The 26745-nt window shown below is 37.6% G+C and overlaps 3 protein-coding genes across 3 annotated transcripts; 1 reads left to right on the forward strand and 2 right to left on the reverse strand.

Moving 5' to 3' along the window:
- Positions 1–347: 347 nt before the first annotated feature.
- Positions 348–4537, reverse strand: NFXL1 (NF-X-like 1). The gene is made up of 2 exons (XM_011085036.3): positions 4337–4537; positions 348–4104 (listed from the first exon to the last, which is right to left on the reverse strand). The coding sequence occupies exon 2, from the start codon at positions 4009–4011 to the stop codon at positions 649–651; it is 3363 nt and encodes a 1120-aa protein (XP_011083338.1). The 5' UTR covers positions 4012–4104; positions 4337–4537; the 3' UTR covers positions 348–648.
- A 1075-nt stretch (positions 4538–5612) lies between these two features.
- On the reverse strand, positions 5613–21295 carry LOC105165877 (protein transport protein SEC24 C). Its single transcript, XM_011085037.3, has 26 exons — positions 21073–21295; positions 20890–20956; positions 19840–20773; positions 17582–17791; positions 17301–17375; positions 17023–17121; positions 16612–16723; positions 16044–16171; positions 13594–13713; positions 13146–13226; positions 12796–12873; positions 12464–12556; positions 11962–12016; positions 11670–11746; positions 10662–10733; positions 10456–10539; positions 10218–10337; positions 10035–10103; positions 8942–9019; positions 8638–8776; positions 8177–8341; positions 7207–7352; positions 6948–7127; positions 6440–6528; positions 6296–6327; positions 5613–6143 (listed from the first exon to the last, which is right to left on the reverse strand). The coding sequence occupies exons 3-26, from the start codon at positions 20668–20670 to the stop codon at positions 6037–6039; spliced, it is 3240 nt and encodes a 1079-aa protein (XP_011083339.1). The 5' UTR covers positions 20671–20773; positions 20890–20956; positions 21073–21295; the 3' UTR covers positions 5613–6036.
- Positions 21296–23550: 2255 nt separating this feature from the next.
- LOC105165890 (mitochondrial phosphate carrier protein 3, mitochondrial) lies at positions 23551–26031 on the forward strand. Its single transcript, XM_011085047.3, has 6 exons — positions 23551–24040; positions 24448–24809; positions 24926–24969; positions 25054–25268; positions 25554–25678; positions 25791–26031. Exons 1-6 carry the CDS (start codon positions 23738–23740, stop codon positions 25831–25833), a joined length of 1092 nt encoding a protein of 363 aa, XP_011083349.1. The 5' UTR covers positions 23551–23737; the 3' UTR covers positions 25834–26031.
- The last annotated feature ends 714 nt before the right edge of the window (positions 26032–26745 follow it).

Here is a 26745-nt window from a genome sequence, read left to right on the forward strand (position 1 = left end):
AGACATGATTTGTAATAAACAATAATTTTTGTCTCCTTAAAATACAACATTAAACATAAAATATTTATATATAAAAATATATATGAAAAATATATGATTTGACAATGAATAATGATTTTTGTCTCCCAAATTTCAATATCAAACCCACACCCACTTACTTTAAAATATTTTAAATTACCCCAAACAAATACAAACATACCATCTAGTTTCAACACATACTTATCTTTATTTTTCTCTCTCTATCCTCAAAACACAAAACAAAACACTTAAAATACAAATCCAAACATATGGAAGGTAGTTTTACTAGCGACATATTTATGCAACCCATAAACAAAAAGAAGCAAACAAACCAAGAAGATTTGAATTTTATATTGCAGTAACAAAGTATTTTCCAGAGAAATGGAAAAGCATGGTCTTGTTATCAAGTAGAAGATGGAATATAGGAAACTAATTTTACATTTACTTTTACTCGTATTTTCCAGAGAATATAGGCAAAACTTCCTGCAGGAAGAAGGGGGGGTAAAAGGAAACTAAAGAGAACGTAATCAACCGTAAGGATTTAAGGGGGAAAAAATGTGCACCAGAGGAGCAACTAAAATGCATGTCCGCTCCTGCATCAGCGCCTTGAGATAGACTTTTTATGACTTCCTAATCATAGGCATTCTCCCAATCATCCACTACATCACCAGACACGTCGTCCTCCACACCTTCCCTCTGCACTGGCAAATTCAGATTGGATTCATCTACCTTGGAACCCGACGTTGAAGGATTTTCTGGCTGTTTCTGAAGATTCTCGATTTTAACAGAAACATCAGATGATCCGGAGGTGCCTCCTGGTTGCAGCACGCTCCACCTGTTTCTTGATGCTGCAATTGGATCTTCCTCTTCTGTCCTAGCACGTGACTTGGTATCAGCAGCATTAGGTGACCATTCCTCAGCACCCCACGAACTCTCATTCCAACCAGAGTCCTGAAGTACCACCTTCTTCCAAGGGTTACCCTTGAGTGCCGCTGCTGTAGCTACGTCTTTTGACACTGCAGCAGATCCCCATGCACCAGCACCTGAAGCCATAGCCGAAGCACCACCATTTTGAGGAACGGAGACAGCACCATAATACACAGACCCCTGATCCAATCTCCTCATAGCAGTTGCGGCTCGTGCTGGATCACTGAAGACAGCTAATGCATTCTTGTCATTCAACCAGACTAATTCACATTCCCCACCAAACCTCAGAACCAATGCACTAACATCTGCATCCCTAGGTAAATCAAATAAAGCAACAACAAGACGGGGATCCATGTCCACCAGGGGATCAAATACTGGTGGCTGTAACATGTTACCAGGATTGCAAGATTTAACACCAAGCATACGAGCTGGGGCTTTGGACTTGGGAGTAACATGAACAACAACGAATCTCTTCGGCTCCCAGCCAGCTGCATTCACAGAAAGCTTCCACCTTTCTGCTATCAGCCGCACTGCATCTCTCTTGTCTTTTGCCATTGCACAGAATACATGAACTTTAAGTGCATTTATCCCCCCTCTGCCCCTGCCAAGGACCAGATATTTGCATCTCTCTTCCACAGACAACACCCACTTTGGGTCACGCCTGAGAAGATCTGAAAGCACTTCAGACACTGATGCATTCTCACCAAAGTGAAGTGCATCCAAGTTTGGGGGATTAATGCCAAAAGCATCAGCAAGAACTTTCTTCCGCTCCATTTTTGCACATTCATCATCACACATGAGCTTTCTCTGACCAAGCGGAACTCTCTGGCCGTTTCCTTCAGCAGGTTGTAGAGATACTGGTAACTTTTGGGTTATAGAAGCTTCAAGAACGGTATCAACAGTATATCCACCACTGCTACCCCCAGCATCACAAGGAACAGTTGCAGTTACTCGGCCACAAGAACAAGTGATCGTGACAGGGAACTCACATCTTACATCGGGGCATGACGTGGAAGGGTGACAAAGGGCAGTACACGTATGCCTGCAATCTCTTCTTGGAGCACCACATGTCTGCCTGCAAGATGCCTTCGCACTGGTACTTGATGTAGCAGAAGAATCACATGGTGGTGGATGACAAGTTCTAGAGCATGCATGTAGACCACACTGCCTTGTCTTTCCACATAATTTATTACATCTAATATCCTTCGATCCACAAGGTATGTTCCGGAGGACTACATGTCCACCGACGCACTCTTTCGCAACAGGAACTGAGCATGGTGGACAATCTCCAAAATGACAGCTATGTGAAGACAGATGACCGCATGGCTGACTTACCGAGCAAGGATACTGACATGAAGGTGGAGGTGTACCACAGGGCAGCGGAGGAGGAATGGAAGTTCTACCGCAAGCACAAGTCAAATCAGTAAAAATTGTCTCCAGGCATGGAGGACAATGACCACTGTGACAGAGTGATATACAGGAATGCTGTCCACACCTTAGCTTCTTCTCACATGGCATTGAGCAGAGATGTGGATCCCAATCAACCAGGGAAGCAGTTGAGGAATTAGAGAGAGGGCAGCACCGCTCACTGCACCTGTGCCTTCCGCAGCTTTTCTTCCGGCCACAAGGTTTGTCGCAAGTAAATTTCTCATTCTCTGTAACAGTTTTATAGCACTCTGCAGTCCGAGATGTTGATCCACAACGACACTTTTGGTTGACAAGCACATGGCATGGCGGACAAACCCCAGAATGGCATGTATCTTGACAGCGATGCAACCCACATGGGAGGATCTTGCCACAGATCTGCGAACAAGTTGGGATAGGATCCAAACAACTCCGTCTATCCTCATTTAAGCTTGTCTTACCACAGCAGCATGTCTTGATCTTGCTTGGCAACAACTCACACTCTCCACATGGGCCTGGATGGCAAGTTTCATGACAAACATGATTACCACAGTTAAGTTTCTTCTCACAAGTCAAACTGCATGAGAACACACCATCTTCCCCCTTGACTTCTCCCTTCACAATCATATCTCCACACAGTACAACCTCAACCTTTTTCTTGCAAAAACAAGAAGCATTAAGAAGAACCTGGCAAGGATCACAAGGGCCCACATGGCAGATCCTTTCACAATGATGACGCCCACAACCAAGAAGCTTATCACACTTACGCCCACAAGTCAGAACAGACTTCCGATCAGAGCATCTTGTAGTAATAACTTCCTTTCCACATGGGCATCTACGTGGAGGAGCAAAGGCCTTGCAGGGGGGGCAAGGGCCTGGATGGCATTGTAAAACACAAACATGAGGACACATATCCTCTTTAACCATGCCACTACCAGGAAGTTCCCTTTCCAATGGTTTCCCACATGGCTCTCCACAAGAATGTGGAGTCAAATATAAATCTGAAGGAGGGTCCGGTCTCTTCCCACAAAAGCAGACATATCGAATCTCCTTGGCTGACATCAGCTGCACAGATTGACATCCAGGGCAACGCCAATTACAACCTTGATTCTTCTCAGCCAACAAATCGGTAGAAGTGGGAGCTCTAGCCCATTTCTTTATACAAGTCAGGTGAAAAATTGAATAACAGCTGGAGCAAGACCAAATGGGTGCAGATCTTCTAACCATGTCATAACAAATCATGCATTCAACCGATCCCTTCAAGAGTTTGTCCTGGATTTCCTGCACAAGTTGAGGAATGTTGATGCTCTTCAATACCTCTGCATTCTTCTGATGATTATACTTCCCCTTCTCCTCCTTCCCCTTCTCTCTCTGACTAATATAACGACCTGGGTTTCCTCTTGATCCGTGATGGGTCCTATTGGAACTTGGAGTACCAGGCCGAGCCGGCCTAGTGGCCGGCTCTCCACCATTTTGACTCTCATTCTGGCTCAAACCATTAACACTAGCTGATGGAACTACCGCGGCAACGGCAGGGGCAGGGGCAGGGGCAGGGGCAGAGCCTCGCGGAACCCACTCACACCGGTTATTCCGCAAAGAATTGTTGCTTCTAGGCCGTCGATTGTTACTTTCCCTTCGTTGGTTTTGTCCAGAAAAGTTCATATTCTGATCAAAAGATCCCAAACTATTGAAATCCCGATCCGTATTAATAGAGGATCGAAATAAATGAACGCCAAGCTCCAAATCCACCAGCAACTGAAAACGGATACAGGATAAAACAATCAGATAAATCCTCCAAACCAAAACTAACGACAAATCCACATCTTAAAAATAAGCAACTTATCAGCAAACAATATTGACACGCAAACCCTAAATTAGTATTCACGACGAACAAACACCATCGCATTAATCGAAAACTAAATCGCAACCACACATACCCAATACGCACATCCCGAATTCAACAAAAAGAAGAAAACATCGGACTCACCTGAAGAAGAAACAACAGAAAACTGGAAACCCAACGAATCCCTTCTCCCACAACAAATAAAGAGTGACACCGCCTTTGTGCGGCAACTTCTCTCGCTATTGGTGCAATGAATTAGTGGAAATGATTTGATTTTTCCCCTTTTCCCTTGTGCGGAGATGTATATATACGGTGGGTCATGCGTGCTGCCCAAACAAGCGCGTGTTTTTCTGACCAAGAATTGGGGAAGAAGATAAAAGGAAATGAGCAGATTTGTGGGCTTTTGGGTATTTTATGGGCCTACAGCAATGTCACAGTAAAGCCCAGACCCAATAAGGAAGCCTCCTAATTAGGAAAAAAGAGAGCCTACCACTGCAGTAAGAAACGTTGTACATCAAATGCGATTTCTTCTTGGAAACTTCTATATTTGGGACTGTTGGTCAGGAAAAGAAGAATAAAATAGAGGATAAAACACAATATATATATTTGTTTTAAGTGGAAATAAATATTAAGAGAAAAATAAAAAAAATATTATTGTTTTAAGAGAAAAAAATAGTAATTAATAATTTTCACACATAAACATTACTAACTGTGAAATATACAAATTTAGGTCTACCCATTACACGTACTAATAGTTTGACATAATCGATGTGTGCAAAATTTTAATGTTATTTTTTATGGGAACACATTCAATGTATATATTTCATTTTTATTTTTTCTTATGTTTGTTTAATCTAATGAAAGAGAAGCAAATAAAATGATTAAATGACCATTAATTCATTATTGTTCAAAATGACTTGATACTAAATATGCTAGTAAAAAAAATATTATATAGAACTAGTTAATTAAAGATATATTCATTTGTGAAAGAGATAATATCTAATTGCATTCTCGATTCATATTTTATCAACTAATCTTGAGCCTTAATAAGTAATTAGTAAAGTACTTAATAAAACATAAAATTCCCCTCTTATTTTATTAATAGCTAGTAATTGATGCACACACTTTTTTAAAATTTCATTATATTCATTTAATTATATTAAATGGAATAAAGATAAAAGAAAAAACTAATCAAAATTGATAAAATGAAATAGTTTCAAGCATGCATGAATAAAAATCATATTAATAGTGAATAAACTTGAAAGAGATGGTACAAAAATAAATAGTTGAGAGTAGTTTATTTGCTCGTCTACATACAAATTTGAATATATGCATTACATATGTGTGCATTGTATGTGTATTTGTATAAATTGGGAAGCGTATATTATGAATTAATGAAGGAAAAAACAAATAGAAGAAGTGATTGGAAGTTGTCTGATTTCACTGTAAACAAAGTGAAAGTGTGGGTTACAACAAATGTGACCTCAAGGAACAAATAGTCAAATCTAAATTTTACTACAACATATGGACCCATCCAGAGCCAAAACTTGCTTTTACATCTCAACTTTTACATTGCAAAATTTTATGTATGTAGCAAGAGATGATAAATAAGGACATTGAACATCTGAAACTAAAGCAACCCTTTTAAGTGTTTTATTTCTATCTTTTACCTCTATATAACAGAACCATAAAAACAATCAATTCTCTTCCTCACAAAATTATAACACCCCCACCCCCACTCCAATCCCACCTCAAAACCACAAAAACCCTTTGACAGCTTCAGCTGGTGGGGTCTTGTTCTAGGGTAATCAAAACTGTTGGCTATAGAACTTTTATGTCTAGCATCAAGCCATTTTACTCTGAATCTGCCGATGGATGTGGACTAGGTACTCGACGTAAGAGAGCCCACTTTGGGTCTTGTCTTCAACCATGTGAGAGAAAAACGTCATCCCTGTGAAGAAAGAAAATTATTCTTGAAAGAGAAAAGTGCACGAAAAAGACTAATGGCAATCTGAAGCAGGAAGAACATGGGCTAGATGGGGTGAAGCTGGAAGCGAAAAAGTTCAGCAATTCCTGATGGAAAATATTTTCTCATACACTAACCTGATGGATCTCCCTTTTTGCAGAATTTCAAGCTGCAGAATAAGAGAAATGGAAAGTGAGAAAGTGTTTGAGAATAATTAAGCATGTTAAAGAATAAAATGTCATATTTACAGCCACAAGCTAATAATGAAGATATATTCGTACCGTAGGTAAGAACATCTCTGGCGCCTTATTTCATTCACGATGGTGTTCAGCTTCTTTGACAATGAATTGTCATATTGCTGCAGAATAAACTGATAAAAGGAAAATGCCATAAGTGCCAATTTCTGTGCAAATTGAACAAATTGATTCATATGTATGCTAGAAATGACACCAACGTTTTGAAAATTATTCCTTTCACCATTGAAATAACCAGTGGTAGGGAGCAACAAAATATAAAAGCAACCAACAAGAGAAAACAGAAAATAGCTACCGTGGTTTTAAGAAATGGAACACCAACAAGATGTCTTCCACACAAGTTAATGCATGGAAGTAGATATATATGATATCATTTTGACCACCAGTGTTGAAGGTGGAAACTCCACAGCTAGACAACTTGGTTATAGGAATCCAAATATGTGCAACCCCAGATTACAAATGGGATAAACAAGAGTTTATATGCCATTTACATTCAAAATAAGAACACCTAATCATCAGGCTTGTGAAAGAATACCTGACTAGAAATTTCTTCAACGGATGAAATGCCGAACAACTGTTGCAATATACTTGACTGAACGGAATTACCAACACAAATCAAACAATCTTCTCCATTCTCAAGAAGATATATCCCTTCATCTGTAATGTGCTCACTGGAAAGTGGAATAGGACTAGGAATCGTTGAATCCTCCAACTCCTGACATTCAATATTTGGGAATGAGAGAATGGGCACAAGTTAAAACCAATGATAACACCACATATCAAAAACTCCCTACCTTCTCATCAAGGTCATGAATTGCTATCATCCTAGGGTACACCAACGGGATTATTAACGGAGTAGGTAAAGGGGAAACATGATTGATCCAAAAGGACCTATCATCAATTCTTCCGTCAGAGCGCAATCCAGTGCTTTTCATTAAAGCTTAAAGAAAGCAGCAAGCAACTGTTAGAAACTAAAAATGATGCATATCATGAGAAAAGAAAAGGAGAAGCGCTACAGCAGTATACAAGTCGCAACAAATTTAAGCACATCAACCAGAAAAGAGCAATGCTCGTTCACCATCTGTATTAAGACAGTTGTTGGGAACTAGTCTATAGAATCTTCTTTATTTCTTTTTGTGAAATCAAAATACAAATATTATAGCAAATGCACAAAGAGCCACTATCACTACTTAAAGTGGCATTTACTTTTATCTCCATTATTTTCACGTGTTCTCCACAAGCAAGAATTTCATCATTCTTTTGCATATTCTCATTGTGACATTTAAAGGATATTACTCACTTTATCCGAATTTATCACTTCTATTTACTTGATTAATGTCCCAAAACAAGAATCTATTGTCTAAAACAGAAATTTATTTCCAAAAGGACGCTCTAATTTAAAGATAGTGATTTGACATTACCAATCGTCCAGGCTATTTATAAGGACAATGATGAAAAGTTAGAACTTTCATTATCTTACTGTCATATAAAACTTCATGGGTGGTCAAACTGGAACTTAATTTCGGGATGGCCGCATATTATTGAAGCTTAAACTAATTACATTCTATGAATTATTATATCATATAGAAGCAATTAGTTCTGCAATCAAAATCTTGTGTAATCGCATACATAATCCGTAAGCAAAATCAAGTCAAACCAGGAGTATGGTTGGTTCCAACCATATGAAGTACCTACTCCAGTAATAATAAGAATCCTAGGGAGGACAAAACTAACATATGTAGTTATATGAATTTTAGAATGTACCAAGTGTATATAGAGGCAACAATTTAAGTGCCTCAGGCAGAATAAGTTGTCCAGAAGACGACACTGTAGCACAGAACTTGCGGTACGAGTATAAAATGTTGACACAAATACTTGTAGCTTGATCCCTGACTTGTGCAAGAGGAGCTGAAGGAATTTCACTAGCCACTGCATGATGAGAAAAATCAGAGCAGCAGAGTAAGTAGACTAAGCTAAAGAAGGCCAAAGATTAATGCTAAATGATGTCTGTGTGCCAAACTTTCAAAATAGATCAGTATATTACAGTATTCAAATGGACTGAGAGTCTGAGACCAAGAAAAATGGAGAAGATGGGAAGGAGAAAGGAAGAATAACAGAGACAAAGTTCACTAGTATCCAGATGTAAACAAGCACAATAGACACACTCTACCTGCAAATGACAAATTCAATATAGCATGTCAAAGAAAACCATAGTGGCAAAGTACCTTGCTTCGTGATACAAGCAAATTGGGTGTCTAGGTCAGCAGACCGGAACAGATTGCTCAGCATGTTGGTGCAAGGCAGAGACAAAGTTGAAACCCGGATTCTTCTTTGTCCATAGACAGTGGTGTAAAGAAGGGCACACTAAAGAACAAACATACAAAATCACAGGTGATTAGATGACCAACGACAAATAAAGAGAGAAGAAAAACATTAGAGAAATCTTGCTTGCATGCACAACTTTCACAAATCAGGCATAGATAAAAATTTCAAATCGGAAGCCATTGTAGCAGAGACTTGACGCTATACCTGAAAAGCACATTCAGTTCCTTCCTGCAATTTATCATCGTGCTTCAAGGAAACCATTATCGTTTTGTCACAATCAATCTGGGAAAATTGAAGATGAGTTGAGTGAGTACGGAGGCTGTCCCAGAAAATGGAAAGACAAATGTTTCGCAGCAACACAAATTCTTCTCCAAAGCTAAAGAAATCTTACTAAAGAAAGCAACAGAAGAGTTGAGAAGAATGAATACACATAACACCATGTGCAAGAACCAGGCCACATCAAAAAATATAAGAATGCAGAAAAACAAGTTCACAGAAGATCATGTAATTTGCAACTATAATTCATCCAGAGATTATAAAACCATATTCGTTTAATTGTACAGGGAGCAAAAAACAATGATACAATTATTTAATCTCCTTATTTCTGGAATAATAAATTACGTTCTAGGCATAATCGACAGCTAGAAGGTAGCAAAACGGAAATCATACATGTCTGGATTCAACTTACTGAAACAATTACAAAATAGTAATCCACATAATGCAACTATTAGCACGACATTCACAGGATCAGACCCAAAAAATCATGCCTGATCCAAACAGTTGCAGAAACCACTCCTTGCTTAAACGGAGACCTAAATATTGCAATCTTTCATTATGTTTCATACACATATGCATAAATGACCAAACTGATAAAAAGTTCAGTTTTCAGCGCATGCTGTCCACTGATTTAAAAAATATAATCCAAAGATGATTGGCTTCAGCCGTAAGATATGGAGCTGCAAATATCCTTAAGGAAATAAGTTATGCTTCCAATTTCAGGACAATTTATTTTGTGTTTAAATAAATTAAATAATACAAAGACTTTTGCCACACAACAGAATGGATCTCTATTAATGTTGCCGTACCAGTAAGATTGGAAATGCCATTGCTGACCAGAAAGGAAACAGGAAATGATGATTAATTTATTAACAAATGAAAAGGCAAAACTGTGATTAACTTCACAATTAAAAAACAAGGACTGTCAATATAATTTGTTCGCTGACTGGTTGGACAGATAACTGAGACATCAGTTAATATATTTTCTGTTGTTTGTGTGCGTAACGAGAGAGAGACATACTGCAGGTAGATCAACGTCAGTTGGTATGCGCCTACAGAAATTCCCCGAATATTCCTGGACTTGAATACCCTATTCAGAAGAACACATACATAATACCCTACTGTTATCTCCACAGGTCAAACAAGCAGTTCTCCAAACACATTTTGTGATCTTTGCACAAAATAACCCAGTTAAGAAGCTAACCTGGCTGCATCTAACACGCATGACTGCTTCAAAGCCTTGGGGCCTTATAACATTCCACCGAAGATCATTATAAAGTTTAGCAGGATCGGATAGGGCGGAGAAAGGATAATAATAGTACACCTGGAGAGTTAAACCACTGAAATTCAGAACTTAAAAATAACATCTGAAAGATGTCCCATATAACATTGCAAATCAGACATCCAAGCAACGGATGGTCATTTGTTAATTTCTTAATTACCTGGCCTCCTGTAATTCTTGGAATGACAGAGAGCGAAGCTATGTCTACATATGTTTGTGTTGTAATAAACAAGTCAACGCAGACCTGTGAAGCGATAAGAAATAATAAATGCTAAGAACAGACAATAAAATGATCTCAAATCTGAAAAGAAAACAATGGTAAAATTTTACAGTGACAGATTTTCAGACTAAACATTTTAATGTTACCTGGTACTCTGCAAATTCAATGGCCATAGTTTTTAGAGCTTTGTCAGCTGGTTGGAGTAATTTATGCGCCTCCTGCAATACAAACATTTATGCAATTAATAGATCATCTTATATTTCATGGTACTGAACTAAGACTCCCTAATTTCCATCACTGATGCATTTACAAACCCAAATCAACTTACACATGGGTGAACAAATACAAGTCCTTAAGAAAACCTAAATGGAAAGTGGAATGGTTTAAAACATCATACAGAGTGCTAAAAGCAAGTGCATGATTACTAGTTTGATTGATGAACTGAAAATGGAAAACTTTTACACCTACTTCGCAGACTACCTACCTCTTAGTAAATGTTCATAATTGATGATCAAATCCAATCTATTTACAAGATTCAGTCAGGACAAATTTCATGTAATGAAAATTTATTGAAATTTGGCTACCTAATTGTCGTTATAGGTCATCTAAAGTACAATCATCTTCTTACGCCAAAAAACTGATTCATAAGCCTAGATGAAAAGTTGGAATCTTACTGCATACTGCTGATGTTCCCCTTGTAAAAATTAAGTAAACCCAAACTCAAATTGTGATGATCAGAGGACAATTTGAATTAGTTCTTTGTATGCTATATTTATTGTTTGTATAGAGGAAACACATAATTAATATACAGGGGAGCACCCATAAAATGATGCTCAAGTTGCTAGTAACTGAAGAGAGGGGGTTTAGATTGCACACTGTTTTAACACTCAGACTCGTAAGTTAGAAAGTAAAATATCTTCTGACATGAGAGAGGAAAAGGTATAAGGGGCTAAAAACCACAATCAAAGAGATTACCAAGATATCACAGTATCACCCTAATCACACAGCTTTAAATTCACTTTTTCATCCTTTCTGAGGAAAAAGAAAGTTGTGCATTCTTAATCCAAGAGACTATCCATCCAAAAATATACTACATTAGTAAAGAAGAAGCATTACCAGGTGATATCAAAAACTCGTAAGTGCAGTGTTCATACCTTTTCTCCTGCTGATATGTTGCTTCTGCCTTCTGCTTCTCTTGCAGAAAGGGAACCAAGGCCCGCTGACGGCAATACTGCAATAAAATAGATTATCAAGACAAGAGTACTACAGTAAAATTCTATACTCCAGAATAGGTTAATCCAAATAGTTCATACGAAAAACAACCAGTAAAATATGATGAATGCAGGAAAATTAGAATATTGTATGTCGAGGTTTAAGGACTGAAGTTTGCTTGCTCGTGTATGTATTGTATGTATACAACTATATAACTTTCATTTGTCAGTTTACCAGATTGGAAGACCAAAAGTTTGCCACCAGTGCTTTTCATTGCCAGGAAAGCAGCCTAAAGTAAGAAAGAGAGAACATGGAGTGAGCCTATATACTGAGACATGCAAGATTAGCGAATGTAATGAAATCATGTGGAAAATCTCCTATCAAGTGAAAAATGAGTCCTGTTTGATTTATGGATATGTAACATCGCCAAGCCACTTCTAAAAGCAAGTTTTATATGTCATACAATTCTTCCCTCATGGGGATCCGTGAGATGTGCTATGCCAGAAGTCCATTAAGATACTGCTTCTCTCACCACAACTTGTCCCCGTAATTCAAAACACTACATTGTCCTGGAAGACATCATATTCTGCCCTCATTGTAAAAGTCAGTATAACCTTTTAACTATGTTGCACTTAAAACTTCTGCTTCCTGAATGACTACTATGCAACAGTTAAACGACTTGGAAACTATATATTAATGAGGTATAAATAGAATTAAGCATATCACATGCTCATACCTTTACTGCAGCACCAAAAGCTGAATCAGCAATTCTGTTACTCTGAAACATTGTGGGAATACTTTCAAGCAATAACTCTAAATGTTGGCGGCACTGCAGTTAACAAAATTGTCTATGATCATTTGAAAATATTTAACATATGAGAGAGCCCTAATAGCCTGGCACTGATAGTTTTACCTCCACAGCCCCATCACCCAAAAAAGTTAATTATACTGAAAATAAAAACATGGTCAAGAGGAACAGAAGAGTTTAAGATAAGGAAATTTACAGAAACCTCAAAGTCAACATGTTGCATACACGAACTTATTGCTGAAAGGAGAATATTAACCAACCTCAGCAAGTGGAACGACAACATCACTTTCTAGAGGAGTGTAGACATCTTGTACATCAGGGACTACAAGCATCAATGGCTGAAACGAAGCAGAACAAGAACATTAGAGTCTGACAACCACTGCAGCAAGCAGTGATACACCATCGACAGAAGCTATTTCGTTTGCTTGAAGTGATCATGCAAGCAACATGAGCCTCAAGGCTTCTGTATCAGAAGCAGTAGAGACCAATGCAAACACGAAAGAAACAGGTAAATAATAATTATAGAATATTATCAGAAATAGAGCATATAGTAGGTCCAAGGTCAAGACATGAGTTAATCTGTGACAGAAAAGCTGATACCCTCCCCAACCTGCTGTAGAGCTCGTTTTAGGTTGTAAAAGTGGATGGTGGAGTCAAATGTAGCAATGCCCACCATTGTTCGAGGACCCTCCTGCAACAAAAATCATCAACCGTAAACCTTTCTCTTTCTCCGATCAGTCAGTAAACAAAGAATGCTAAACCGGTCCTTTTCATTGAGTGAATCATCATCACACTTGCCAGAAACTCATCTTGAGAATATTATCAAATACACCAGCGAAACGACAATTATCTATTGTTCTATATCCAAAACTACTTCAATGCAAGATCCATATGCAAAATTAAACACAATACAAATTCCAAGCTAAATATTTGTCTAATTTTATGTACACTATACCCAAGATGGCTTTAAGGAAGAACTTAGTACAGGATTAAATCCATCAAACATCATTAACCTGATGGAAAGAGCTCAAATGAAATGTTATTTGTCATGAACTCACAGGCAGATCGGCTATAACTTGGTTGATTGCACTGCAAGCTGCTGCAGTTGCACCGGTTTGTATGGCGTTCATAGACACATCAATAAGGAAGAAAAATACAGCAGGCATTGGATCTCTGACCTGAAATATGACATGTAATGCACATGACAGACAGTGTAAGAATGAAAAGTACTATCTTCCGTTCATAATAAAAAAGTGGCCATGTGTTCCCACATCCGACACGGCAACACCACAGCCATGCAGACAGGAATTTTAAAATAAATTTTAAGTATTGTAAGCATGTAATGGAGAAATCTGCCAGATTCAAGGTTGAAGAAGACTATAGCTGCATGCCAACAAAAGTATACCACGTTGACTTGTCTATGCATATCCTTTCAAAGCTGAATTCAACTCAGACAAATAATATAATCCATATAGTAGACCAAATATTTTAACTTATGTATCTGATCCAAAATCAATCCATTACTAGATATTTTATCTCATGAAACTTGATATATTCCCTCATACCCCAGAATTACCCATGGCTCATTGAAGCATAACATTTAATAGAAACTATTGCATCTCTGATCACAAGGCAAGGATCAATTGTTAAATATTAATAATACGGAAAATAATACATTGAGACTGAAAATTGAGGGCAAAGTCAACATTTTGAAATATATGTGGGATCATTCAAATTGTATAAAAGTTTGAGACCTCCCTCTCAGGTAAGGATGATGGAACTAAAAAAGGATTCCACTGTAATAGCTCCGAATAAATGAAATATGTCATTAAGATACAAAGACTGCTAAACTATTTAACAGAAACTTGTTAATCAAACTTATAGACTTCCTTATCATAATGCATGTACCTTACTCTAGTTAATAAGCCTGCTGCAAGAACATTATACTAAAGTAAGTTAAGAGAACAAAATAGAAATTTCAAATGAAAAGAAGTATTCAAAGGGCTGAAATAGAGCATTTAAATTTAAAAGTGAGTCAATGAGAAGATAAAAGAATTTCAAAATGCACGAGACAACCTTTACAGTTCTTGTCCAAGTAAGATTCTCCTTCAAGTACTTATAATGATCCCGGAAACAGCATTTTCATTTATCTAAACTCCCAGCAACCCCACCCAAAGAGGAAAGAATTTGGTACATTTTAGAACCCACAAACCAACATAAAATGACAGCTGTATAGTCTGACTACAAATATGCTTTATTACTACAGTCCAATATAGCAATATTTGCGTTGTGTAAGCAAGGCCTGAGATCATCCAGCTGTTGATCATCTTATAAGAAGCTTAGGGTGAATGACTAGCTACCTAAGTCAAAAGATCATGTAAATCCTCACACCAGCTAGTACCTTCATAGGAAACTATGATGGAAGTATGAAGAGTCATTCAGTTTGAACGCTACATGACAAAGACCGGTAACAGAACAAGGAACACTAAGGATGTAGAATATAATGTGAGTGATCACACAAATTGAGGTTTCAGTAGAATGGTTGATATAAAATTCAAAAAAAATATGGCAAGCATGAAAAATAGGAACAGCTGGACCAAGGATTACTAATTTCATTCTTGACAAGATGTCGAGCAGAGCTGTGACTCATGGTGACATAGCAACTACAGCACAGATCAAGAGGTTGATCCATAAGGTACGAAGAGTTTAGGATGAATTTTTCAGAGCTTGTAAGGTCCTTAATGGAGGTCAAAGGAATCTTGTGAAAAAATCTGTACTTGAGATTCTTTCAGAGAAAGGTTTTGGTTCAAAAGGTCAGGCCCTACAATTAGGAGAACCTTTTGGTATAGGTGTTAAAAAAGTCAAGTCATGAAACATAAATATCTTATTATAATTGATCATGGAAGAGCTTCGGATTCTTTTACCTACCAATGGTGCAAATTTTATACTAAAAAGACAATCTACCAAAAGACTTTTAACATGATGCTATGCCACACAGACATTTATTCTCCAAATATTGAACTACTTGAGGTGGTTACCATAATAGTCACAGTTTCCTCTTCAGCCAAATGAACTTAAAAAAAACATATCCCAACTACTCCATACCAACTACATGGATCCTAATTTTTCAATTCTGATATGGGCCACAAGAAAGATGCTCTTTCTGCTCTAGTGTATGCTCTATTACTCCCTTTCTATCACAAAATTTTAAGCACCTAGATCCTTTCTGGGATGTCCCAAAATAAGAATCATTTCCAGAAGTGTAACTATTTTCCAAAACTATCCTCCCAATTGAAGTAATAATGAAACACCACTAGATCCAAACCATTAGCAATAAGGACACAATGAAAAGATTAACAAAATTTTCACTCGTTCAACTCTCACATTAAACTCCAACCCAATTCCAGGTCTTATTGGAGTCTTTATTACCAGAAGCAGTATAAAATACCAACCCTAATCTCCTAGCAAGAATGAATCCCATCCCTATTAAATCACACATAGCACTAACCATGTATTCCTTAGTAGCAACAAATTCAACTGTTCCTCTGCATAGCTCAGGCCTTTCATCAGCATCTCTGCGCCGACCATCTGGACCTAAGTTGCAGTGGTAATCACGAGGGGTCTCATCCGTAAATCCTGCAAAAGGAATTGTAACAAGTGTGTGACAACTTCAGATTATAAAGGACAAACAGTTGAAAATCAAGAAATACATGCAAGAAATATACAACAAAAATTCCAATATCCACTATAGCGAAAAACTGAAAATCGAGCATTTAAGGATCATAATTTAGGACTTCTGAAGCTTGATACAGCAATGATCATTCTCAGTTCAATATTTCCTCCTGTGTTTTCCTTTTTATTGGTTAAAGCCCCTTGTGCTGAGGTGGGGGGTTTGGCGTGGACCCCTACCCGTTTATTATTTGAAAAAATTCGAAGAATCCTACGCTCCTAACTATATGAAAACAAATGAGGGCACCCCGTGGATATTGAAATCAATGAAGTATGCGTTTATAACTCAACAGCGAAATGATGACCCACTAATATTACAAAAACACATTAAAAGAAGTTGTTCTTACCACACAAGTTACAAATGAAACGTCTTCCTTGATCAATAAACTTCATGAAAGGATTGATGTAACCTTTGCAACGAGAGCATCGAACAGGACCACTTTCCCCAAAATCAACAACCTACCAAGTACAACAATACAAGTCACTAAAGCAGCTCAAACAATTACGAAATTATCCTAACAAAGGTCTTGTGCCAATGAAATAAAACAATAGCAAGTTTGCATGGACAATATCATAGTCAAGCATGAAGTCACATATCAAATAAGCTTGCGGCATTTGCAGTTGAATTTATACATAAAAAGAACAGATAACTGTTGCAAGAATTCTACTGCTGATTCATATTCATGGAATTCAAATTCTTCATATAAGGACAAGTAACACAAAACGCTTTGCGTAAGAAAGAGAATCTTTCACATTACATGGATGGGCTCCTCAGATGGATGAGGAAGAGCTAAAGGCTGGACCAATAAAGCCAACTGCATTGCAGATGTCGACAGAAGGTCTACTGTACATGGAATCTAATAACACAAACAAAAGCCTCTGTTGTTATTTGCAATTAGAACCTCATTTACAAAGCAAACCCATACTGTCTTTATATCAGAATTAAAAAAAAAGAAAGAAAGAAACTAATAAGAAAAAGGACAATAGTACCCAAAAAAAAGGCTTTCAGGAAAAATGATGCAATCAGATACTTAACCTGATTTATAGTACACCTCATGTAGCGCGGACTGCAATTTCCATTGTCCTTCACTATATAATCACTTGTTGCAGGCTTGCAAAGAAAAGACAAAAATAAGAGAAAAATTCATTCAATCTAAACATTTGATATCATAACTATATATTTTGCCTAGTTAACAGTTTAAGCAAGGAATATCAACTTGCACCATGATACTTGTGCAAGTACACCAGAACACACAATATTTCAGTACATAAAAGCTTCATTGTAAATTAAATTAAACAAATAAGGATATTGCTCACCGGAGGAGGGTTTGCCTGATTGCCCTGACGCGTCTCATGCAAAATTACAGCGGAGCTTGGAGTAAGGCGCGGAATCTGGTTGGGATCAATTTTTGATTGACCTGTTTGATTTAATGCCATAGATTGATTTGGAAGTGGTGGTCCGCCTGGTGGCATTCCAAACATCCGCGGCTGCTGCTGCATAGGACCAGGAATTGGAGGGGGCGCCACCTACACATCAACATTAGATGCAGAGTGTAAAATAAAGTAAAGTAATATTGTAGTATAATCCACAAACCTATATGATTTCTATAGAGTTGCACCATTGCTAAGCACCCAAAGAAACTAGAGGAAACATGAATGAAAATTCATCCAAACCATCCTGCTTAATGCCTGTTTGGTGCGAAATTATCTACTTCATATAAGATATACTCCTAATGATGAACAAAGGCATCCAGATTGGATCCAGGATACCTATGTGAGTCTAAAAGAAAATTTAGTTTTTCCAGAAGTCCAAATAATCTAATTAGACATTAATAACTTACTCAAGAACACATTATCATCTTTTTGCAATCAATGTAGACAAGTCTGTTGCCATTTTCTCCAGAAATTTTATTCACCGATATTTTGGATGAAAGTAGGATAACAAAAGACTTTACTCCAATCATGAAAAGTACACCTCAATAATCAACAGTATATTAAGCACATACATTGAGCACAGGTTTAAATACTAAGCATATTTCTTGAAAGATGTTTAAGAATAAAAATCATAGCGGAAGCCCCAACAGAAAAGAAAGTCTTCGTAAGAATATATGAAAGAAGGTAACATAGGCTCTAAGAGCCAAAAAGCATTATATTTTGCAGTTTTCCTGGAAGGATATGATCGAAAATAGTGTAGTTCAAATTAACTTCAACTAGTGACAGGAATGAGATGTTATTCACTTGAAATAATTTGACTCAAACACGAAATTAAATTTGGTGCACTCATCTACTCATCCAGTTCCAAGGCAGAAAGATGCCAAACAAAGTATCAAGCAAACTAGACTTGCATTACCTCCTACTTGTAAGATCAATGGTCTACTAACTAATGATTCACTTCTTAAAGGACAAATACAAATGCTCAAAATAAAAATCCAGGAAGCAGCCGAATAGTGACAGATACAACGACCAAGTTGAAGGTCATAAGTGATTGCCTAGAAGACCTAGTTCCGCCCCTGCAAACCTCTGTTTAAGTTTCGCATCCAGAACTTGTCACTTAATAATCAAAATAAGTCAGAGAGCATCAGAGCTGTCGTTTCCAACTGGAATCATATTACACATTTCTATAGCAACTGCACCAAGCATAAAGTAAATGAAATATAATTGAAACTTCTATAAGTGCTAAAAGGAGCAGTGGAAATCCAATTGTGGGATATGACATTGACGTCTTGTCAAGATGGCAGCACAAATACCAGACCCATTCCATAAACCCTCCATAAAATTACTCTCCCACACACAGATTTCCACTTGCAAATCCTCCATCATTAAGACAAAACATTTTAATTGAAGATTATCAGAAGAAGGACTATCCACAAAACAAGGTCTTTTCTAATGCATCCATCAACTTACATATGATCTAAGCTTGTATGTGCATACTGTCCAATGCTCATCGACAACTAGATGGATAATCTCTAACGCAAATAGGACACTGATCCAAGCTCCTTGGAAGAACAAAAGCCAGATCTATGTCAACTCAAGTTTCAAACTGTTGTTTTCCAGATTAAAGGAGATGAGCCTAGCTTTGCAGTTAAGATGACCATTCAATCTTTTAATCCAAAATAAAGCTGAGTGTTTGCTACTATGACTACCCTATTGTTAGGTGGTCCACCAGCCTGCTTTGGTGCATGCATATTTACATCAAGGTTTATATGGCGTAAATAGCTTAACTTTAGCCCGTATAAGTTGAGACTGAGATACTTGGCTTGGAAATCGCAATCCAACGCAGATAAATGGTCAACCTAAGTTACCTTTAATCTCAGATTAATATATTGACAAGGATATTAGCAAGAAACTGGGTTTCATTCACATCAGAGGCACATTAATTTCAATAGGGAGCTTCATGCAAGTTCCAATGGCACACATTTAATCATCCATGATTCTCTCTAAAAAAACTTCTACATGACATGAGCAATTGAGCATTGAGGCTTTTGTTGCTACAAATAATTTAATGGTGCACAAACAAGAAATCCTCCAAAACAGAAGTAGTGTCATAAGAAGATGAGTAAATCTGATAAATTAACCTGCTGTGCTTGCGGTGGCCACGTCTGCATCCCATAAGGAGAACTGGATGATTGAAGTGTGCCTCGAACTGGTGCTGAAAATGGAGATGAACCAGGAGGAGGAGGCATGTTCTGAGCAGGTGCTGAAAATGGTGGCGCTGGTTGCCCCATGGCAGATGATGCACCAGTAGGTGGACTAGCAAACCCAGGGCGCACTTGTGGCGGCTGAGAAGATGGCCGAGACGATAAAACATGTGATTGCTGAGGAGGTCTAACCGATGGCCTTGGCATACTACCCATGGAAGGCGGGAACCGTGGCCCACTTTGTGCCATCCCTGGGGCAAATGCAGGCGGTCCATTACTAACTGGGCCAGATGCACTCATATGGGTTGGAGAGGGAGGACCTGATGTGCGAGGGGAAGAGGATACAGATCCTGGCCGAGGGCCTGGACCAGAAAAAGATGGAGCAGCAGGTCCACCAATTTGTGATGGTAACACCCCAGGTGGTGGAGGTCTTGATGCAAAGGAAGGAGGCTGAGATACAGATGGTGGGCCAGTAGGTCTAGTAGACACCATATTTGTAGGCAATGTAGTTTGGGCATGAGCATTATGAGGAACAGGACCCCTCGGAAACACACCAGGTGGGGGTGGGCCTGGTCGACTACCAGTAAAAGGTGGGGGCTGCTGGCCAAATGGTGTAGTATTAGGAGGTCTAGGGGCACTACCACCAAGATTGCCTGATTGCTGCTGATTAGGCTGATTAATTTGTAGATTTTGCATATTAGTAGCAAGCGAATTTGGATTATAATTTGGGGGGAAATTCCCCGGCCTAGGTCCCCCTGGAGTTGCCATCAGTTCACCTAATCAAAATTCTGTACTGATCAACAAGCCCGGATCCTTAACAAAATCAGACTTCCTAAATCCGTCAACCCAATTCTTCCAATTCAATCCAAATCTACATATAAAAAAACCCAAAAAAGGAAAAAGATAAATCAAGACGCAATCTTTTGGCCAAATTAAACGAATACAGAACTCGGAAAACGTAAACAGAATCGTTCCAATATTTGGAACCTGTGATGGAGGCCGAAATTCCGGTCCGTTACAGAAAGAACCGACCGCTTTCCGACCAGACTTCGATCTGACTAACCAAAAAAACAAAGAGACAACAGCAATAGCAGAAATTTGGATCCAAAAATACAACAGAAATAACACAAACAAATTCACACGTAAACAACAGAGAGGAATTGAACTTACCTCAATCTTGGTCTACAAATTTGTATACCCTTTGGGCAAAAGGGTTTAGAATTAATTACTGATATTTATGGATCGAAGCAGAGATTGAGAGAGAGAAAGAGAGAAGAAACAGGGAAGGGTGGTGAAATTTTTGAAGGATGGAAGGAAAATCACATAGGGGTGTGAAACTGTAATTTATTGGAAATGTAAATCGTTGCTGTAAGCAATTTTCCTTTTATGAATTTGGTTTAAGACAGAAAAAAATATCAGATTGATGATATAGCAAATAGGAATAGAGTGATGATGTGTTGGCACGTGACTTCTACATGGTACGCACGTGACTTGGAACAAAATCTAGTAAAATGGTTTAAAATAATTTAAAATTCATTACATTACTACAAAATACAATTTAGGACATGTTTATTTGCAAGGAAATGGGTTGAGAGAGTAACATTCACATTCATGCTATTTACTTAAATGGCTTCACTTTGGTAAACTAAAAATTTATGCGGCGATCAGATTAGGGTGGCCGCGGGTCGGGTTTTTTCGGTCGGTACCCAATTCTGTCAGGCAGTATATTTGATTATTTGACACAAAATCAATAAAATTAATAGGGTATCTGAAATTGAATACTGATTTTTCTTATTAATTTAAATGTGAAGAAAAATAAAAACATCAAATATATATTTAAAAGTTTTTTTTTATTTTATACTTATAAATTGTACGCATGGCATTATTTTATTTCTAAAATATTATTAAAAAATTTAATATAATATATGATATCAATTTATTATAGTTAATAAATAGTATAACATCACCATTAATTCAAATTACTAAATAGAATAATTCAATTCGTAGTATCAATAACTTGATAAGTAGATCAACCAAGTTATATACCATTCTCTTTTTCGTTTTATTATTTTATTAGTAACAATAAATAATTATATTTTCTATTTTATTTTTTATTTTTTTATAATTATATGTCGGATACCCGATTAATCTGATCAGGTATTTATCTCTACCCGATCTATGCAAAATTGGGTTCTAATAACTCGAAAACATGATAAAAGAAAATAAAGCAGCTTCGAAAAATCGATCTTACATCGGCCAGTTTGAAGTCGATGCTGATTATCGTCCTATTTAATGTAACCTGTCACTCTTCCTTTTAAGTCATCTTACCAGCTCTTTCTCAATCTCATGAGTCCAAACCGGGGCAAGCGGTCCATGAGAATCTCTTCCTTGCGTAGGCTCAGTACATCTTACTGACTGGAGCGTTACGACAATACCATAAAATTTATCCGACCCACTCCACTCGAACCTAATTTGATTGGAGCAGGACCTGAACAATCCTATCTGAACGCCCATCCCTAATTGAGATCGTCATTGTTGTCTTCGCGTTGGGGAAAAAGGTCTCTTTTAGCCACTGCCCCAACGTTGAATCAGTTGTTGAACGTTACTTTACGTTGTCGACGTAGTCGACTGCTACTATGGTGGCACTACTCTTTTCTCATTATTGTTTTTAGGCTGGCGGGTGGACTTGGTCACTTAGAATCTTGGATACTGGATAGCTTTATGTGACTCAGCAAAAATTTATACTTGAATTTGGCGGTTCGTTTTTTCAAATACTTGTGATTTATTTACTTGGTAATTTAATTATTGAGATGGGAAATTATTGTTCTTAGTTATTAACTTGGAACGGTGTTAAACATTTTTATCTTTATTTTCATTATTTTGATTTATTATTTTCCAGTAATTATTAAATATTAATACAAATATGACTGTATATGGTAGGTGCAAAGTAGAGAAGAGATTAAGTGAGAAAAGGAAAAACACTAATGTTGTCTTGTTTTTATCACATGTAAATGGCAAAAATGTAAAGATGAGATTGTTTTTCTCACATATTTATATCACATCCCTACTTTAATCATTTTCTCAAATATCTCATACATATTCCATTCTTACAAGTAAACGCCCCTTAAACAAGGAGTGTAATGATTTGAGATTATTCATAATATATTATTGGTTGTGGTGAGTTGTTTCTATATGTATATAATGAATAAATTTTTTATATATTAAAAATAATATTATAAAATATATAAATTAATACATTACATAAAAAAAAAAGAAAGAAAAAAAACTAAATTATCAATTCATATAAAATTTTGAAAAGTTAAATAAGATAATTGTTTTATCGATTGAATGATACTTTTTACTTCACAAAAAATTAGTATATCGGTGCCATTAACCGTTATTTGTGAGTTTGAAAGTCATTTTTTTTATATATAATATAAAATAGATATGGAAATAAGTCAGAAAGAAAAGGTCAAATGGAATTGTTTAAAAAAAAAGGAAACACTTATAAATTATATATCAAAATATGAGAAAATTGGTTAAAGTGTTGCATCATGAATGAGGTTTTGGAGCATGGGGAAATCATGTGATTGGGGATTCCGTGGCCAAAACGAAAAGGCTAATTGGAATTCAACTTAGACCAAACACAAACAGCCTCCAAACAAGAAGGAAGAATTTTCCCTCAAGAAAGAACTATTTTCAAAATTCTATTAATAGAATCCCGACGTTCCAAAAGGGCGCGCAGGGCGCAACGATTCTTCTCCTATCAGACACGGTTCCCATCCTTCGCCATTTTCTCCTCCCCTTCTCTTCATCCTTCTCAATATCTGCAAGAATGGCTTTAACTGAAAACCCATCACGGCAGTCTTTGATCCCGAGTTTCCTCTACGCCTCCAAGAAGACGATGAGTTCGGAGCCGAATAATATGCCGGATTTGAAGATTACTCCATTTGCCTCGCTGGATTCACCGGCGACGGTCGGGATTCAGCGGAATTTTGTGATTCCAGCGCCGAAAGAGAGCAATATAGAGATGTTCTCGCCGGCGTATTACGCGGCGTGCACCATCGGAGGAATGTTGAGCTGTGGTCCTACTCACATGGCCGTCACGCCACTTGATATTGTCAAGTGTAACATGCAGGTTTGCAACTCTATTTTGTTGGTTGTTCTATCTTTTATTCATTTGATTTTTCACTTTATGAGTTTCTTTTTTTGGTAATTTTTTTTTCTGATTTTTATTAGCTATTCATTGCTAATACGTTTGGTTGATATATCTGGATCAAATTTGATTGATCGACTTTAATTATATACAAGTATTACTGTACGTGCTACGTGATCGATGGCTCTCAATAGAATATACGACTATCAAACCTGATTCGAGTTAGAATTTATGCTCTTTGACCGGTATTTTTACTGCAACAAGAGTGTATTATCTTGCTTTATCAAGTACTATACCGATGAATTCTGCAAAAACATACACAGAATGCTGATCAACCCTTAGCTATTGCAATTCCTTCGGATTTCAACTAATGCATCTGTCCTTTTCAGATTGATCCCACAAAGTACAAGAACATTAGCTCTGGCTTTGGAATTCTGCTCAAGGAGCAGGGAATCAAGGGTCTGTTCAAGGGGTGGGCGCCAACACTGCTTGGGTACAGTGCTCAGGGAGCGTGCAAGTACGGATTATACGAGTATTTCAAGAAGTATTATACCGACATTGCTGGTCCTGAGTATGCTGCAAAATACAAAACCTTAATCTACCTTGCAGGATCTGCGTCCGCTGAAGTGGTTGCTGATGTTGCCCTTTGTCCTTTTGAGGCCGTTAAGGTCCGTGTCCAGACGCAACCTGGTTTTGCAAGAGGTTTGGCCGATGGACTTCCTAAGATTGTCAAGGCTGAAGGAGCTAAAGGGTACACATATATGTAACCCGTTGTGCTTTTTTCATTCTCCATCGTCTCTGTAGCTTCTTCAAAAAGTATGATCAGAAGAACGGTTTGTGATTGTTTGTTTGTTTTCGTGTCTGCAGGCTTTACAAAGGGTTAGTTCCGCTTTGGGGACGACAGATTCCTTGTGAGCATCTGATTTTTATGTTTTCTGATTTTGTCATGGGAAAATTATTTAAATTACTGATGCTCATGTTGGGTTTGATTGCAGATACGATGATGAAGTTCGCCACTTTTGAGAACATCGTTGAAGGTTTATACAAATACGCCATTCCAACTCCAAAAGGAGAGTGCAGCAAAACATTGCAGCTCGGTGTTAGTTTCACCGGTGGCTACATAGCTGGAGTGTTATGCGCCATTGTTTCGCACCCTGCTGACAACCTCGTCTCTTTCCTCAACAACGCCAAGGGTGCAACCGTTGCCGATGTGAGTATGATATAATCACTTCTAACACAAACTTTATTACCAGGGGTAAATTCGTATTTTTACTTTGTCTTAGTGTCACTCTAGTATAAATAATTAATAGGTAATAAAAGGAACCTTGTATATAAGATCAAGACTGCATAAAATCTTTGCGACTTCCATTTGTTTCCGTTCTTTACATTTTGCACACATTCACAATCTGTCTCTTTGCAGCTTCCTAGTGTACATCCGTCTCGAGATTTCTTTTTAAGTGTTATCCATTCATGACTCATTATCTACGTTTATCAGGCGGTGAATAAGCTAGGGTTATGGGGGCTATGTACTCGGGGGCTCCCTCTCCGTATTATCATGATCGGTACTCTCACGGGAGCACAATGGGGCATCTACGACTCATGCAAAGTCTTCTTTGGGCTGTAAGTTTCTCTTATTCTTCTTCTGATACGTGCTGTAAATGTAAAAACGTTGTTGAAAATCTGTACTTAAATTCAAGGAACTATTTATTCAAGACGTGTATTGTTCTTGCAGGCCTACTACTGGTGGTGGGAATCCTGCTCCTGCACAGAAGTGAACTAGTATGAAATAGTAAATGTATTATTGTCTTCAGGATGCAATTTACACAAAGAATTTGTAGCCATTTGGTTCTCATTCAATTGTGTGTTGAAATTAATCTTAGATGATTTCTTCTTTTTTCTTATGTAGTAATGGTTGAGTGAAATTTGATCAAAATAAGTTATATAGAAATAAGAGTATCAAACTTGTTACGTCATTGCGATTGATTTGATTGGATTAAAGTTGATTTTATTCTAAGCTATAAGCGGTAGAGTTATGCTCTGCCCCCTGCCTCCCACTGTTTTCAAACCCACAATCCATTATCACTTCCCTTCCATCTCGATTCCATAATCCATATGTATGCGCTTCAGATCATCATGAAGAACACACAGATATACATCCTGTACATCTGCATCTAGTAGATGATTCGGTGAGTTGGACTGATTGGCAGACTGTGCAGTAAGATGGTGGACTTAGCTATTTTGGGCCAAGTTCAATAAAAGGTCCAGGTTGATAAATTGAGGGGCAGTTTCGGGACGACATCACGATTCTTGAAGCCCAATATAACTATAAAAGACAGGCCCGTGGCGCCAGTTTTTTCTTTTGTGTCCAGATTGCTTTTCTTTTGGGTCAATTTTACATATATGACAGAGTGCAATTACATGTTGTGTAAGTTCATGCAAGCAAAGCATAAAAAGTGATAGGGTCCATTTTCTCTGCTTCCGGGATTCTATTAGAATGGATCCTCGACGGATCTCCGATTTTTAGGGAGGCTATTAGTCGCCAATTAGAGAAGATCCCAATTCTTTCTCCATGAGTGCCACGTGTTAGTTATAACAGCCTAGGATGCATGTCTATCTACTTCTATTCTCTTTCAGTGTTGGTAACATCTCTATGATTCATGTGGCTTCTCAGTGAGCCATCACGTGTC

Source organism: Sesamum indicum, linkage group LG1 (genome assembly GCF_026168435.1).
Source record: "Sesamum indicum cultivar Baizhima isolate 11 linkage group LG1, ASM2616843v1, whole genome shotgun sequence".
NCBI lineage: Eukaryota > Viridiplantae > Streptophyta > Magnoliopsida > Lamiales > Pedaliaceae > Sesamum > Sesamum indicum.

Bases quoted from the DNA above. Each gene is read 5' to 3' on its own strand.
- LOC105165890 (XM_011085047.3), top strand. From the start codon at position 23,738: ATGGCTTTAACTGAAAACCCATCACGGCAGTCTTTGATCCCGAGTTTC. The intron at 24,041-24,447 runs GTTTGCAACTCT...TGTCCTTTTCAG, and splicing joins TTGTCAAGTGTAACATGCAG to ATTGATCCCACAAAGTACAA. The intron at 25,269-25,553 runs GTGAGTATGATA...TACGTTTATCAG, and splicing joins AGGGTGCAACCGTTGCCGAT to GCGGTGAATAAGCTAGGGTT.
- LOC105165877 (XM_011085037.3), bottom strand. From the start codon at position 20,670: ATGGCAACTCCAGGGGGACCTAGGCCGGGGAATTTCCCCCCAAATTAT. The intron at 16,172-16,611 runs GTAAGAACAACT...TTCCTTTTGCAG, and splicing joins TTTCATTTGTAACTTGTGTG to GATTTACGGATGAGACCCCT. The intron at 10,338-10,455 runs GTAATTAAGAAA...TTAACTCTCCAG, and splicing joins CAAGAATTACAGGAGGCCAG to GTGTACTATTATTATCCTTT.
- NFXL1 (XM_011085036.3), bottom strand. From the start codon at position 4,011: ATGAACTTTTCTGGACAAAACCAACGAAGGGAAAGTAACAATCGACGG.